Below are 16,351 nucleotides of genomic sequence, written 5' to 3'. Positions count from 1 at the left end.
CTGAAAGTGGAAACAAACATATTTTTTTCTAGGCCTAACCTTAGCTTGAAGAAGTTTTTCTGATTGAAAATTGGCTTCTGTCGGTTATCTTCTACTATTTACATTTACATACTCTGAAGAATTGTTACCCCTGACTCTGAAAGGATAAGACATTACTGTGTAGAAACTGAAAAGAATTATTTAAAATCAAGACAACTGGTGGTATGACTATGTTGGGGTCACAATAGGAGATCAAAGTTTTACTATATGCATAGGATATACTAAGTATAGGGCCACCAATAAAGAAAATGTTTGTTTGATGTACTCCGACCAACCCATTGAAATTGCCCCTACCCATTAATTTTTTTTCAGCACTTTGATTTTTTTTTTAGTTTCTATAGTATACCATAATTTTTCTAGGATGTGTTTTGATTTAAAGTTGTATAGCAATAAATAATCAATTTGTATACTAAGCTATCCATGTAATGCAAACATCAATAAATTTCTGAGTCTGACTTTTATGACAGTAATCATTTTGTCCAATACTGTAAAGCAAAAAAAAAAAATTAAAAAAAATTAATACCTACCTACCAACCTTGAAAAATGTGGGTGGTAGTACATCAAACAAAAATATTTTTACTGATGGTCTAGGTGGGAAAACTGCAGACCTTTACTGACTTGGATGGAAATATGGCTATTTGTTTCTTACAATTATCAGCTAGTGGCATAACTTTCCCACTATACATACAGTAAACCATGATTACAGCGAATACCCTTATAATAAATTGATGCTCATACCAAAGTGATTTTCAGTCCCCATATAGAAATAATACTGTAAACTTATTGTATATAATGAATTACACTTACAACAAAGCAAAATTGTCCCTGGCATTCGTTAGAAGCATGTTTTACTGTAATTTCAGTCAGGCAATTGAATTGAATGCTTTTGCTAATCACTCATAAATTTTGTATTAATTTAATTTACGGTTATGCAATCTGAGAATTAAATGCACAAAAATTCTCTGCATTTCAAAGATTTTAATGTAGCAAAAAACATTTTTCTTGTAATATCAAAGCAAAACATGCATTACAATAAAGTGAAGTATTATAAAGCATGATAGCTAGGAAAAAAATTGATTTCCTTGAATAGACCATTACAGGTAATAATATGCATATGTCCGGTTTACATTGTACAGAGTAACTGCATGTACATTATTTCATCAACTGTCAAGAGTGCAGAACAAATGATATTACCTAAAATCTCAAAAACTATACTTCATTTATTTTATGATAGGAGTCTGAAAATTGATTAACAATGCACAAGTTTTAAAGATATCATCAGCAACAATATGCAAACTTAGAGGCATAGTTCTGTCTAAAATGTGAAAAGTTTTTATTCTCTGAATCGCTCTTTCGATGTGGATTCTAACCTCAGCAATTCGGCGTGTAGTTTCTACCTGTTCACTGGACAACTGAAAATTTCCATTGCGAAATGGGGGAATGTTTAAACTAGCACCTCTTTTATTTAGCTCCGCATCAATTTCAAAGCCTCGATCGGCCATGACATTGTCACCCAGTTCTATGAGGTCAAGTATGCCAGAGTTTTGAACAATGAATTTATCTGATGCAGCTCCTCCATACAAAGTTGACACATAGGACACAGTTCCATCAGGAGTTATTCCAACCAGCGCCTTGTACGTGTTTCGATGTTTATAAGAACTCCATGTTTCTCGCTGAGCTTTTAAAGCTGAAGGTTTTTGGATAGGAATTTCAGTACAGTCCAGTATTATTCTAGTATTTTCAAACTTGCTAAAAGAATCTGGTCTTAAACTCTGTACCTTTTCCCTACAAGGAAAAGGAAACAGCACCTCCAACTCCAGACGTAGAAAACGAATCCAAGTGTTAAATATTTTTGAAAATAGAGATGCAGAAATATCAAAGCGGTTAGCAATATCTTCAACTAAATGCCCAAGTTTTAAACGTACTAACACTGCAAAAAATTCATTTTTAAGGCTCAGTTTCCTGGAAGGGCCTTTGTTTTCATGAGTTCGAACTGTAGTTTCATTTCCTTGCCAATAGGTCATTTTAGATGCTTTTGGTTCAAAATAGGTAAATAAAGCATTGAAAGTTTCTAAATTTGGTAAACCAGTGTAAAACTGGGCATTTTCATTACAAGTCATTAAGTTTTCAACACAGAACAATTTCTTGTTTAAACATGCATTTTCTTTAGCAAGTAGTTTTACTTTTTCTTGTAGTTCATTAATAAGTTTTTGGTGATGTTTAAGGGGGATGTACGGCCACTTTTAGTGCAGTGAGAGCAAAATGTAAACATTTCTTCAAATGGCTAAAATACATTATATTTTGATCACATTTTAAGTCTTTTTGATAAAGATACAATAAATATGCATAACCGAATGCATGTTGTGCATATATAATCTATACTTTTGCAGAAAAATGCTTTTGATATGCTCCTTAGAACTGCGCAGCTACAGAATTCAGCAGAGCCTTAAAAAATCCAAAAAAATATGCAAACTGTGCATTAATGTTCTCTCTACAATCATTTGTTGAGAAAATGTCTAAATTTTGCACTTTTAAATGATAATTTCAAGTTCAAAACAAGGTACCGTTGTCTTCAAAAAGAGTGTAAAGAACCATGAAAGTAGTTCATGGATAGCAGCACGTGGTCTATTTTTAGCACAGAATCTTGTTTTCCAGACCTCTTCTTAATATGGAGGGGCATAACAATCTTTAAATGTAGAAGAGAATTACAGTTGCAAAATATTTCAAATAATATGAACACTTTTAAAAGAGGAAAGGTGTTATAGTGTGGCTTGAAGTAATTTATTTAGTATTATCATCGAACAGTTGTTAAATAGTTTACGTATTGATATAAAAAAAAAATTTAAACTCTTTGATTCCAGGTAAGGAAAAATGAGCACCATCAAAGTTAAAAATTAAGAGTTTGTAAGTTTGCCACAGATAAATTATATTATCTATTAAAATTTTAATTATCACCAATAAAACACAAAGAAATTAGACACATAAAATTGATACGAATGACCTTGTTTTAGTACCTACTAGTACGAAGCGTTATCAAAAAGTTCGCGAAATATCTCTATATCTACAAAACCACAATTCAGATTAGATAGCCAAACACAACTGTCAAGTTCTATAATTAGCATATGCTGAAGTTTTGCTCCTTGTTTGTGATATCACAATCTGAAAATGACGTCATTATTCAGGTACTTTTGACGAAAAATGGTTGTCTCAGTGGAACTCGTTCAACAAACGACTATAATATTTATGGCACATGTATATCTTAGAAATGCCTTTGAAGTAGCGTATAAGAATTTGTTCACAGTTTATTAAATGGCTTCCTATAATTTCAATCAGTGATTGGATATCGTTTTACAGTGAAGGAAGGCAGATGGTTAAATATGATACTTGTTATGTTGCCCGGTGAAAGCAAGTTTGAAAAGGGATGTGTTTTTAATAAAGCAATATGCTATCAAAGACCTTCAATTAAAATTTTACACTTTGAAAAATACTTGAATATTTCAACAATAATATAAATATCAAATACCTAAGATACTGCATGTTTACTTTTTGATCAACCCTCGTATACTGTGTCAAATAAACATGCATTTACAATTTTCATTACAGAGGAGCAACAGTTGAAAAGGCATGAAATCATTCAGATTTAATGAATAAATTTTTTTTTCTATTTGCCCATATTTTCAAAATTACAATTGTAAAAAGTAAAGAGAAAAAATCAACATATAAACATCTTTAAAATGATGTTTGGTGGTCCTCCCAACTCAGGGAAAAATTATTGGGTCCGTATTTATAGGTGAGAAAAAAATTCCTTGAAATTTAAACAGAATTGTTGACGGAAGAAAAAGAAAAAAATATCGTGTAATGGGATGTTAAAAAAAATGAGTCGGGCCATTTCTAGGCAGTAGATAATAGGCAACCAAATATTTTTATAACAAGTGGTCTTATAAGGCTAGTACATGTTCCATCACATACTTAGTAATGCAAATTTTTTTAATCTTTGACACTATTTTGAAAAACAAATATAGGATTTTCGGGGCGGGGGGGGGGGGGGGGGGTTAGCACTCACTTTTTTGCGATGATAGACATAGCATATATGCAATGGACCTTTCTTTGCAAACATTGTGCTCGCTTCTAAATTTCATAGAAACAACTCATTATATTTTATCAAGCTTCGTATGTTCAATGAGCGAGAGCTTACAACGTTGTCAACATAATGAGACATGATGCGTTTTTGTGTCCAAACATGACCCCATACAATGTGTGGGTCATTGCAAACATTCTAGCTATTTATGTGAGGTGCCTGAAGGAAATCCTATAACTGCCTGTTTTTTCTATCTAACTTCTAAACAAAATAGACATATGTACCAACTTTTCGAATGTAAGACATGTAATTACAATTTATTTTTCACGCACTGCATATTGTTTAACATTTTCAAATTAAATGCTAAGCCTCCTCCTTGCAGTGCCCCATTTGAAAATAACTTCTATAGCCACAGAAAAAAGACCCACCATAAACACATATGTTTAGGACATTTTTATCTTTTTTACTTGAGTTTTAAAGAAACCAACAAATTATCAAGACTTGTTCCATAAAAATCAAATATAATCATGGTAATAAACGGATCTATCCAAAGCAGATATATGCACATGCCAACCATGTGCTTAGTGGAATAATATTAACGAGGAATTTCGAGTTGTAAACAGAACAGTTTTTCCCGATTTGCTGGAGTGAGGTTAAAATCGCGTTTTTTCATTAATCAGACGATGCGATGCAACAAATAAAAGTAGTAAGTAATATAACCTAATGATTATTACTTAGTAATCTTTTGTCTTGATGTTATTATGGTCGCATTTATTCTAAAACCATTGTTATTCGAACTCTGTGTGACAGAGGAATGGCGGACGAAATAAACACATGGCCTCAGGAAGACACCCATATGAAAAATCAAATTTTCAAGAATTATGGATAATGACAAGAAAAAACCGAAACAAATGGTTGTAGCCATATTATCAATGAATCAAACTAACTCCATTTTCAATGCATTTTTCATCTCATGAATGCTGTAGCTGCGCAGTTCTAACATGATTAATTTTCTTCTAATTAAGACAAAATAAACTTAATTATTTACTAATTTTGGTCTCTAACAGTAGGTAATTAGTGCATTAGCACTTTGAGTAACTTTGAGCTAGTTTAGTAGAGTATTAAGCGCATTCTTGGTATTTCTTAGTTTACACCAGACTAGATCCAATATGGCTTGTACATCCCCCTTAAGTTGAATATTTGTGAGGTTAGTAGTATGTCCTTCAAAAGTGTCAACTTGAACACCTGTAGAATATGAGGTAGAGCTAATAACAGTTTCAGTCTGTACTGAGGTGTTTTCAGTTTCACACACAGCTTGTGAAGAAGTGTCTGTACAGAAATTTGCACTGTCTAAATTATATTTGGTTGGTGTCACCCAAAATTTGTAGTAAGTATGATCAGGCGTGGCACCAGGGGATGCAGGGAACTCCACTACTACATCGCTTGTATTTTCAGAATTCTGATCATCAGATATTTCAATTTCATTCTGTACATCTTTTAAATCGAGTGGAAATGAAAATTTTCCAGACTTTTGTAAAATTTTTCGTTTATCAGAAATGGCTTTATTTATTGCTGTCGAATAATTTTGAGCCCGTTCGCTGTTGTTCGTTCGTCTTTTAGAGGCAGTACTTATCTGAATCGGTAAATTTTGAGTGGGAATGTAGTCAACATTCGTGGGATCATTGCTCTTTCTACCCGACACAAAATGTAAACCGCACACCTTTGTATTCTCTGTAATTGTCAACTCTCCTCGCTTCTTACCAAGCTTCCTGCCCGTTGCTCTTATCCAGGCATTACGACGGGAAATCGGTGCTGCCGGTATCTGGTGAAAAGCGTGCCCTTTGGGCAAATTGGACCTCCTGTTTGAACAGTTAACCACACAACAATGGTCGTTTTTACCCATACTTTTAGCTGCTATTTACAACCCGGCATCAGGCATGATCAGCGTCCGACATGTTGCACCCAGCGTGTAAAATAACGTAATCTCTCGCGACATCTCCAAGAAAGCCGCGCACGCGCTGTGATACTATGAAGTAGAGTATTATTGAATTTTTCAACTAAGAGATTTGTCATGGGTCACTATGTAACAATTATCCTCTCATGTTCTTTACTTACTTCTTGCATCCAATATCTTCTCGTGCATGCATGGATTAGTAAATGTAAAGAGCATCTCAGAATTCAAGCTGGATTAAAAGAAAATGATCACAAACTCATTTTATTGGATAAAATTCAGTTCCCTACCACACGACTTGATTGATCTTGTACCAACGTTTATTTTCTACTCCACTGACTTCCTTATTAAGCTGGTGATGTTACAATTTCCAGTAATGATTTTAAATTGGTTGGCACACGCAATAAGATTTCACCGCTTATAATAGGTTCCAGTAGATTAAGATAGGTTCTTACTTGACATTTTCTTGGTTAATGTATTGCTTTCTTTCATGTAATCATTAGAATGACACCTTAAGGAATTATATGCCATGAAACATACATGTGTTGACTGGTTACTTTTCAGAACAGAATCTTTGGAAGATGTAAATCCCAAGACTTTTAATCAAAGGATTTCAACAAAATCAATAGTAAACACTTCTCATTTCAATATTTTCAAATCTTTATCAAGAATTATACTAGAAAATTCAGACAACTGTAGATGTATTCTTGATAGATATAAAAATTAGTTGGAAAGTATACTTAATAGATAATTTGGATGTTCCTTACAAAATTAGATATTTCAAGTAGGCATATTTTCATAATTTGAGCCGTTCCAAGCAAAAACCCCCTTATGTAATCTGACAGAATTTTACGTCACAATAGAAAAAGCGACGTCATTGTTTTGTGACAAAAACTGCAATCAAAATCTATGGCGCACTCGTTCCAACTAAATTCTTTGTTTTACGTCTCAGAATTTTCTCCGCTGTGCTTTCTGCATATTTTCTTTCATGACTATTGTCTTTTTAATATTATATCTGACTCTGATTGTTGTCAAACTACATATACATTACACATTAAAAGGACCTAATAGCGTTCTGACTAAATACACATAAATTTGTCAACACTTCGACATTATTCTGTTCCTTGTACAACATAAAACATGCAACTGTTATTTAAAATTCAGATTTACAACGACTCTTTCTTTATTATTAATTGAATTTCAAAAACGACAAAAAATAAGTACATGCAATGATGATATTGAGTGTAAAAATATTTTTAAAAAGGAAGGAAGCTAAGAGTACTTTGAAATGTGTTTTTTTTAATCCGAAGTCTTGGCGAAAATTGATTGGACTTAATGACATATCAAGAAAACTGCACATGGATCAACACCAATCAAAACTGAATGACAAAATTGTTAAACCACATCAATGCCAGATCTAAATCCGGAATATTTTTTTTTTTCATTTATTGTAGACCCAGAAACTCTTGGAAGAAAAGTGACACTAGTTCAGCTAACAAAGCGACATTAAATGAATAGACATAATTACATCCGACATTCTCCTCTTTTTGTTGTTGAAAAGATCGATAATTTGACGCTGTCAATACTGTTGTAACAACACCCACCACCATCACCACCAAAAAAATAAAGAATATATGTAATAAAGTATATAAAGAAATAAATATTTTAACAAAATTTTGGAAGTTCTGAAAAGTACCGTATTCAACATGCACACGTACATTATTTTATCTAATTGCTTGTCAAGTTCTTCTACCCCCCCCCCCCCCCCCCCCCCCCGGCATCATTGCATGCTAATGTTAATAGTGAAAATTTACAATTAGAAAAAAAAATGCGGAGAGGGGCCCCAATGCAACCTCCCCCTGAATTTGTTTTTTTATTTGCATGCTTATGTGCATGATTGTAATCACAATATTTTTTCACCTGAGTGTAAATCATAAACGTTCTGACATGTTTTTAAAAAGTATGTGCATGGGAAAATATTTAAGCGTTATCATTTGTAGTGGACCTGTACCAAGACAACACTTTGACATTGTAGATGCAAATGTGAAAAAACAAAACTAAAATGAGAATTAAGAATGTTTTTGAGCGGTCACCCATCCGAGGGTTAAACATGCTCTCCGTTGCTTAACTTGCCTGAAATAGAGACTCTACCGCATCAGTAGAGAAGCTAGCTCAGTAGCGAGGCAGTATAAATTCCCTATATTACTGTCCGCTACAGATGTCAAACACAAAAGTCGGATATATCTTGTATAAAAAGGGTTTCCAGATAACTTTGGAAATATCTTGTATAAAAAAGGTTTTCTACATATAACTTGTCCTCTTTTATCCTTAGCAGTAAAACTCAAGGTGATTACCCTTTCTCAATGTTTTTTTAATTTAAATAGATCGATTGATTGTTTGTATGTTGTTAAACGTCCATCTCTAGAATTCTTTAAAACTCATATGGAGATGCCACCACTTGCCGGTGGAGAGCTGCAAATTTTGTCCTATAACTGGCACTCAGGGCCTTTGAGCAGTGAGGGATCTTTTTTGTGCCAGCACTTACTGCGACACGGGACCGCAGTTTATACAGACTCATCCGAAGGACGGGTCTCCATGATAATTTAACTAGAAGGCTAACACAAAAGTAATCTACTCAACCCCCCCCCCCCCCACTTTCAGAACACATGGTTGGTAAGGATGGTCAGATGTTTGAATATTTGATGTTAACAAAGTGATAGAGACCCCCCCCCCCCCTTTCTGCACACAGTGGAACTTCTTTGTATGTGTTAAAATTTTGGGTAGACTGGGATAGAATATATTTTACTAATACATGTATGTGAGAAGCATTTTATTCGAAGACAGTCCAATGTGCAGATTTCGCACGTAAGACATGTTCTCTTTTCTATAAAATTTCTTTATTTTTTTTTTTATTTCTGTGAAGACGGTAATCGTTGTACATTTGTGTCTGTATGGTTCAAGGATTTTTTAAAAGCTGCTCCGAATAGGCCCCTGACTTACACTTTTTCTTTGTCTCTATTTTTTTAAAATACATTTTCAGATGACCTTCATGATATATAAGTGTTGACCTGCAAAACTTGCCTCATAACAACCTGTTGTTTTTTTAAACTGTGACATGTATGTTGATTTTTTTTTTAATTTCAGATCCGATCACATAACTGACTTAAAAATTGAGAAAGTATACGTCTAACTTTTACTTTCATAAATCTATGCGTAAAGCACGTTCAAGAGGATCGACTCTCGTAATTTTGTTGTTTCATATAGATGGGGAAGTATGTTTGGCAATCAACTACATATTAATTACATGTATGTAATTGTACTGTAGAAGATGTACATGCATTTTTTTAAAAAGCTGAATCATATGCCTTATCCATTTTCTCCGTTTTTCAGGTCATGCTTTTATTATAGTTATTTCATAATTTGAAATCCGAAAAGTATACCACTTTAACTATTCATAAATTACAGATTTAACATGTATATATCTAGTCTAAATTGCCTTTATACTAGAATAGTACTTATATTCATTCTTTTATTGCACCCTCCCCCTTTCCTTCTAATATTTTGTTTAACAAATGAGGACATAATTAAGCAAAGAAAATGCATATATATAGTTGAACATTTAGAAAAAAGGATAAATGATATACCGGTATCATCATTTACATTGATATACTATAATTTACAGAATCCTTATATCGTGTTCATTAATAAAAGCGCAAGCCCCTGCCCCTTAATGCTGTCTCTTGGTCAGTGTTTTGAAGGCAAAGGTTGAACAAGTAAAATCAATTATCAAAAATAAATAAAGGGAGCTAATATATTTTTTTGTAGTTGTTGCTGGATTTGAAAGATTTGGGTTGAACCTAAGCGGTAAAATTGAAAAAGAATTTTTCTTTATAAAAATCCTATCAATTATTTGTGATGTTTTCTCCAGGTCTGAGCGAATCAGTGGACTATTTAAACTCCATTGACATATTTTTAATTAATATCAGAAAAAAATGAACTGAACTTTATCATGAAAAAGAAAAAAAATGTTTACAACAAATTAAACATATATATATATTAGTCAGAACGGCAATACAATAGCAAGTTATTCCGTACAAGTAATTCATGATTTTATTACGTCGCTATACTGTCGACATCGCTACAAGAGACAATTTATAAAATATGACGTAAGCCGTATAAACGATGCATACTTTGAATAGCTGTAAATCCGTAACAGAGCAAGATACACCTGTACTATTTACAGGTTATATTCACTTAACGTTCTACATTATTTTTCAAAAAAAAAGTTATTTTCGAAAAATTTTGACATAAGGGGGTTTTTACTTGGAACGGCTCATTTAATGTTTAACCACCTTATTTTTCTTTTAAATATTAAATTTACATTTGTTGCATTTTTAAAAAGCTATTAAAAAGAGCAAGAGCCACTTAGAGCCTTTTTTTGGCCCTGAGAATTTTTGAAAAATCAAAACTGTTCAGTTTGGGTTGAAAATGCAGTATTTATCACTTAGAATGTTTGTGATTATGTCTCTATTGAACATGACGTAATTTTCCCTCTAGTCAATACATTATAATGTCACAAAATACGTCATTTTTCCCATATCCTGTAAATTCGTTTGAAAATGGCCTAAAGTTGAAGCAATTTTTCAATATTTCATAAAATATGCAATTACATAATGAAAGATCTATTTCTGAAAATTGAAAAACATGTTTTAATTTTTGGACCGTGGACTGTGCTCATATTTAAATTCTTTGTTGAAGGTAGTCAAATACGCATGCTTTCTGCAAAATTCAAGAACATAGCCTGTTTTCCAATACTTAAGATTCTCAAATAGAAATTTTAATATGGGAAATGAAAGCACTAAATTTCTATTTAATTTTGATATATGAAATGGTAACGAGGATGATAGTTTATTACTTGATATAATAAGGGCAGGGCCATTTTATGCATAAAGTGAACCTAGCTCTTTCTCTATACAGAATAAAGTAAGGAGTTTTTCAGTCATTGGACACTTTTAATGATCTTTTCATTTTATAAAACCAAAACTTCAAGAAAATGATATCATTGAATTAAATACAAATCTTCCTTAAGTTAAGAAATGACTAATACATAAGAACTTGGAACATTCTCCAAAAAGTAACAATATAACTATAATTCAGCTGCCTTAACTTTGACGTAATTTCCTTCATGCATTATTCATCAGTTAAAATTCCACTGAATCTAATGCGAACAATGACTTGTGTCGGCTCTTATTCCTCTCAGATTTATCTTTTATATCCATCTTTGATTTCCTATGGCCAATCAAACTCAAGCTAAATCACAAAAATCTTTGTCTTCCCTGTTCATATTAAGGAGGTATTAATTACTTGGAATTTGACAATTTACGTAATAAATCTTAATAGTTATTGTTTCTGAATGCAATGCAGATTGTCCATTTATTTAATTGAGAATTAATTAAATGTGGGATTTTAATTTCACAGCAATCAGGCTGGGTTTATTGATGCTCATTTTGAAATGATGTTAAAATTTCAGCAATATGTAACCTCACTTTAAATGTTACGAGTCAATTTCACAGTTATTTTTATTTAAAAATTAAATACATGTATTATGGGTAAAAGTAAAGTAATCTTTAAAAACTAAATTATATCAGGCATCACATTAAAGTGATTTATCCTCGATATAACAGATTAAATTGGTGTCCCTGCTTTGTTTTACCTGCCTCTTTACATCATTGATTTCTGTTTTTTTTATTACAGGTATTTCTCCACACCACGACAAGAGCCTCTCTCAATACTGCTCTTTTAAAGATATTCCTAAGTCTGAAGTGTGAGGCAGGGGACAGACAAGCAATTACTGGTCTGTATGAAAACCCTCCGCAGTAAAAATCAATGGAAAAAGCAAGAGCCAGTAAAAGTGATCACTTGTTTATTTTCACAAATGAAAGATAAATTGACGGCAGGCGATTCAATACCTGGACAAGATGGCAGATCCCTGCGGCTCTCTGTCGGAGGAAAATCTAAGGAAATGGAAGGAAATTGAAATGGAGGGGTTAAAAAACTTTGACTTTACAGCTTGATGGTTTCACTTAATTTAATGGCTTACTTCTCCACACAGGAATTAGGACCGAGCCCCCACCCTCTTTTCTATAATATCACCAGTACAAACAATAACCTCAACATGACACCTGGTTATCTTCTGTCTCAACCAGGGGAACCAAATGATCCTGATTCAGGGCACCAAAAAACTCAGCGAGCCACAGTGATAGCCTTCATGGGAATTTTTGTGTTTGTAACCCTGACACTGACAGTGGCTGTGATTGTGTTTTGTAAGAAAAAGAATTCTGTGTTTCTGCTCCAGAAGTCGGATCTGCACGCGGATCTGGATCTAGAACTAGAGGACATCCAGACGGATATTTCGGATGATTTTGGAAGTTTCACTTTGGAGATCACTGATGCCAAACAAAGCTTTAGCGAGTCTGATCAACAGGATCTGGGTCAGTATGAAGCTTTGTTAGCTAAAAATAGCACACTGAAACAGTCCACCAGTTTGCCTGTGAGTTTTGATACCTGCCAAGAATATCAAGAACTGCAGACTTTACCTACAAAGTCAGAGACTTGTGAGGGAATTAAATCATCTTCCACCCCGCCATCATGCCAAAACAACAGCAACAAAGAAGTCCAGCATGAAGTTATAAGCCATAAATGTAGCAGTGATTTAATGTGCCAGTCATGTGAACAGACCAACAGGAGTACAGAGTCTGTATCACAGACAGACACACAGACAGAACAGACCTATGTTTTTCCAGTGAGTGGAATAATTTCTCAGGAAGATAGTGATTGAATTTTATGTCTTTTTAACAAAGTACAACCAAATATATTTCATACACATGGATTGCATGTTTGATTTCTGTCAAAATTCACTCTAGTTCTTCTAACCATCAATCGTTTCTACAATACATGTACTACAACATGTACAAATTCCATTCTGTCAAGATTTTAAAAAAACATTTAGTTTCTCTTTCAATTAATTTAAAATTATATATTAATACAGGCACATTGTGTAATTTGTAAGTTTTACAGATTAGTTGTAACTTTTACTTTCTAAAGCTAAATTATCCCCAAAAGAAGTGGGGTAATAATTTGGATGGAGGGTCAGGGAAAAGTACAGCTTTTTTCATCTTTAATTTTACAGAGCAATTAATTTTATCAGTGAACATTATACATAGCTGTAGTTTTTATTTATTTATTTTTTTTTTTTTGGGGGGGGGGGGGGGGGGTAGTTAACATTCAATGAGTTTATTTTCATAAGATGCCATTCACTGTAATGCTCTTTATTTAGGAATTTTATCGAATGTCTAGTAGAAAATTTGTTTTTGTTTTCCGTATCACATTTCCTTTTCTTAAATCTGCACCACATCAGAACCTTGCTTATGGTATAATTATATTTATCCACTACCTGTTATATTTCAATTCCTACGTAATAAAGTTCATTCTATGATGACAATTGTCTTTTACTTATTTTCATTTCCTAAATTTAACAATATCAAGTGATCAAGTGGACATAATTCTGTGTATTCACTCATATTTTACAAGAGGAAAAATGGCTCTAAGAGCCCCCATTATCACGATGAATTTATTAATTTGTCAGGGAAAGGAATTTGTTAATGCAGGGTACCAGCAAATTCTACAAATATTGAGCCACCAAAAACCTAATTATTACATAGTAAAGAGAGTTACTAATATTGTTCTAACCAAGCCTTGCATGTTTGGCATTTGGGCACCATTTCTAAAACAAAACCAATATTACAGTTCTCCATAATACCAGTAAAAACTATCACATGACATCAATTGTGACTCAATTTGAAGGTTACCGTACACACGAGACAATGAATTACTAATGGACTTGTAAAATAATATTTTCCTTATCCAGTATTATGGAGAAATGGTCCATTCACTTAGTTAATTTGTACTAGGACATAAGGATATATATAGGGATTTTTTTGTCAATATGTTAGCACTAGTCTGATATATTAGTACACCTTATCTGTGGTAATCTACATTGACCTAGTACAAGGTGTTACATTGAGGGCTTCTCTGTGAATTGTTAATTATACAATGTTAATGTTTCTGTCTGATTTTTTTGTTTATATCTTCACCAACAACAATAAATTTCCTGGATTTATTATTCATGGAAAATCTATATTATTTACAACTTGTCAAATCAATTGAAAGTAATACACAACCCATTAATATAATATCAGATACTACGATTGAGTTCTTGGTTATCAAAACTTAAGAATCTGCTGACAAGGCCATTAAGTATGATAGTTTCTTTATTTCTTAAGCAACCTCAATAGTTAAAGTGTCAAATTTTATGACTTGGGCATCTTAAAAAGACATTATGAATTGTATAAAAACTTAATATCATTGTTACAAATATAAGAAAAACTCTATGATTTCAACATCAACAGAAATATGTAAATCAAGAAAAAACCATGAGGCTTACATCCCATGATTCATATTAAAAATTTCAGTGCAAAGGAATTATTTGCCTGTGATTTTACATCAATACAGGGTTTAATATTAACATTTATCAAATTGCCCATGTTCACTTCATTATGTTATCAGACAAGTCAATCTTCTGATGCACTTGTCTGATAGCACAGCTTATTTTTTTACCATTATAGATTATCCAGAATACCAAACGAGAAAAGCAACCCCTAGGAGCAAGAAAGAACAGACCATTATTTGAAATATTAAATGTATGAAAATTTTCAAGTTCATGTATAGATTAAACTTTTCATGAAAAGAAAATTCCATCACAATCCCATCATACCTCAGGGTTTTATGAATATTTTCTGGCTGCATGTTTTATCATCATGCCATACTTAGTTTGCATTGCTGAACACTTTTCCCCCTCTTCTACTGTGTTAATTTGACTTCAATATTGATAATCAGATAGCTGTATAACAGAGAACACGCTATTAATTCTGCAGAAACTAATGATTCCCCCAATCCTTATGTAAACTCCTCCCATGATAAACTTCCTCATACACTGAATAAATCAATGTCTTAATCCCTTAAATAATACAGCTATAATAGACCAAAGCACAACTGTTAGCTTTAATCAGTCTCAAGGGACATAACTCTACCATCCTATTACTACAGTGTGAAAATGTATGAATGAAGTTTCTTTGAAGCTTCCTGGAACACAGAAATGATAACGAGGAAAAAGTTTGATGTTAGAAGCTGAACGTGATATTTCATTTCTAGTATGTTTGTAATCAGCACTAAGCTCAGAGATAGTTGGGTTACTATTTGTAGCATGAAGTATTACAATCAGAATAAGTATTGTGAAGTATGTACTACATGTAAATTATAAATGATGTTTTAGCAGTAAACGTAGTTAAGTCTTCCTGAAATTGTGCTGCAAAATATATGAATCCTGCATTATTCATTGGTAAAACATATCTACAAATTACTACAATAAAAAATCCCACTAAAATATATACACATCCTTCAATTTAACCAAGGATGCACAATTTCATTCAAAATTGTCCCAATCCAAAATTTTAAACAAATTTCATCAAACTAACTCAATCACTAATGCAGATGATTACTGTGTAATGTATTCACCACAGGGGCCATGCAGTAACAATGTCTGCATGGAGCTTCTCCATAGACCATACACTTGTTTTCCTCTATTTAGAGACGACCTTGACCTACCTTGATGACCTTGGCTAGCGCATCGGCCCCTTTGCTGGAGAGACTACAGCCTGTCAGGTTGATGGAGCTGATAGATGTCTGGTTCTTTATTCCTTTACACAGGACTACAAATAACAGACACATTAGTCACTCTGTCTATCTTAACAACTCACACAGAACTATAGGTTATAGACACATTAGTCACTCTGTCTATCTTAACAACTCACACAGGACTACAAATAATAGACACATTAGTCACTCTGTCTACCTTAACAACTCAGACAGAACTATAAGTTATAGACACAATTGTCACTTTATCTGTGTACCTTAGTATATGTATACATCAGTCAATCTACCTGTCTTCCTTACTAAGTTACTCCTCAACTTAATCTTATAAAAATTGTACTTGGAGATTCTATAAGGTTCAAGTTATAATTTTAACCAAAAATTCAAGTTTGAACATTCGATTACATTCAAAAAATTTCAGCAACATACTTCATATACCAGAGCTGCCAACATTCTGAAATGACAAATAGTAAGGCGGGGTCTAGGGACCACCTAGGCCGCCTGTCGCTGAAGAT

General features: G+C 33.0%; 2 protein-coding genes across 2 annotated transcripts in view; one reads left to right on the top strand and one right to left on the bottom strand.

The window, feature by feature from the left end:
- LOC134246955 (uncharacterized) overlaps window positions 1-13,113 on the top strand; it is a 22,714-nt gene extending 9,601 nt beyond the window's left edge. Inside the window, exon 2 of the mRNA XM_062729301.1 lies at window positions 11,823-13,113. Within this exon, the coding sequence (XP_062585285.1) occupies window positions 12,142-12,906 (765 nt within the window). The 5' untranslated portion in view covers window positions 11,823-12,141 and the 3' untranslated portion in view covers window positions 12,907-13,113. The remainder of the gene's footprint in view (window positions 1-11,822) is intronic.
- LOC134246977 (centrosomal protein of 78 kDa-like) overlaps window positions 1-16,351 on the bottom strand; it is a 45,624-nt gene that overhangs the window by 22,939 nt on the left and 6,334 nt on the right. The window contains exon 6 of the mRNA XM_062729326.1: window positions 15,792-15,895. Within this exon, the coding sequence (XP_062585310.1) occupies window positions 15,792-15,895 (104 nt within the window). The remainder of the gene's footprint in view (window positions 1-15,791; window positions 15,896-16,351) is intronic.

The sequence above is a fragment of the Saccostrea cucullata genome, unplaced genomic scaffold (genome assembly GCF_032062105.1).
Source record: "Saccostrea cucullata isolate Sc308-1 unplaced genomic scaffold, CSIRO_AGI_Scuc_v1 ctg20, whole genome shotgun sequence".
Taxonomy (NCBI): domain Eukaryota; kingdom Metazoa; phylum Mollusca; class Bivalvia; order Ostreida; family Ostreidae; genus Saccostrea; species Saccostrea cuccullata.
The sequence above is the reverse complement of the archived record's forward strand: the minus strand, read 5'-3'. Positions and strand labels throughout refer to the sequence as shown.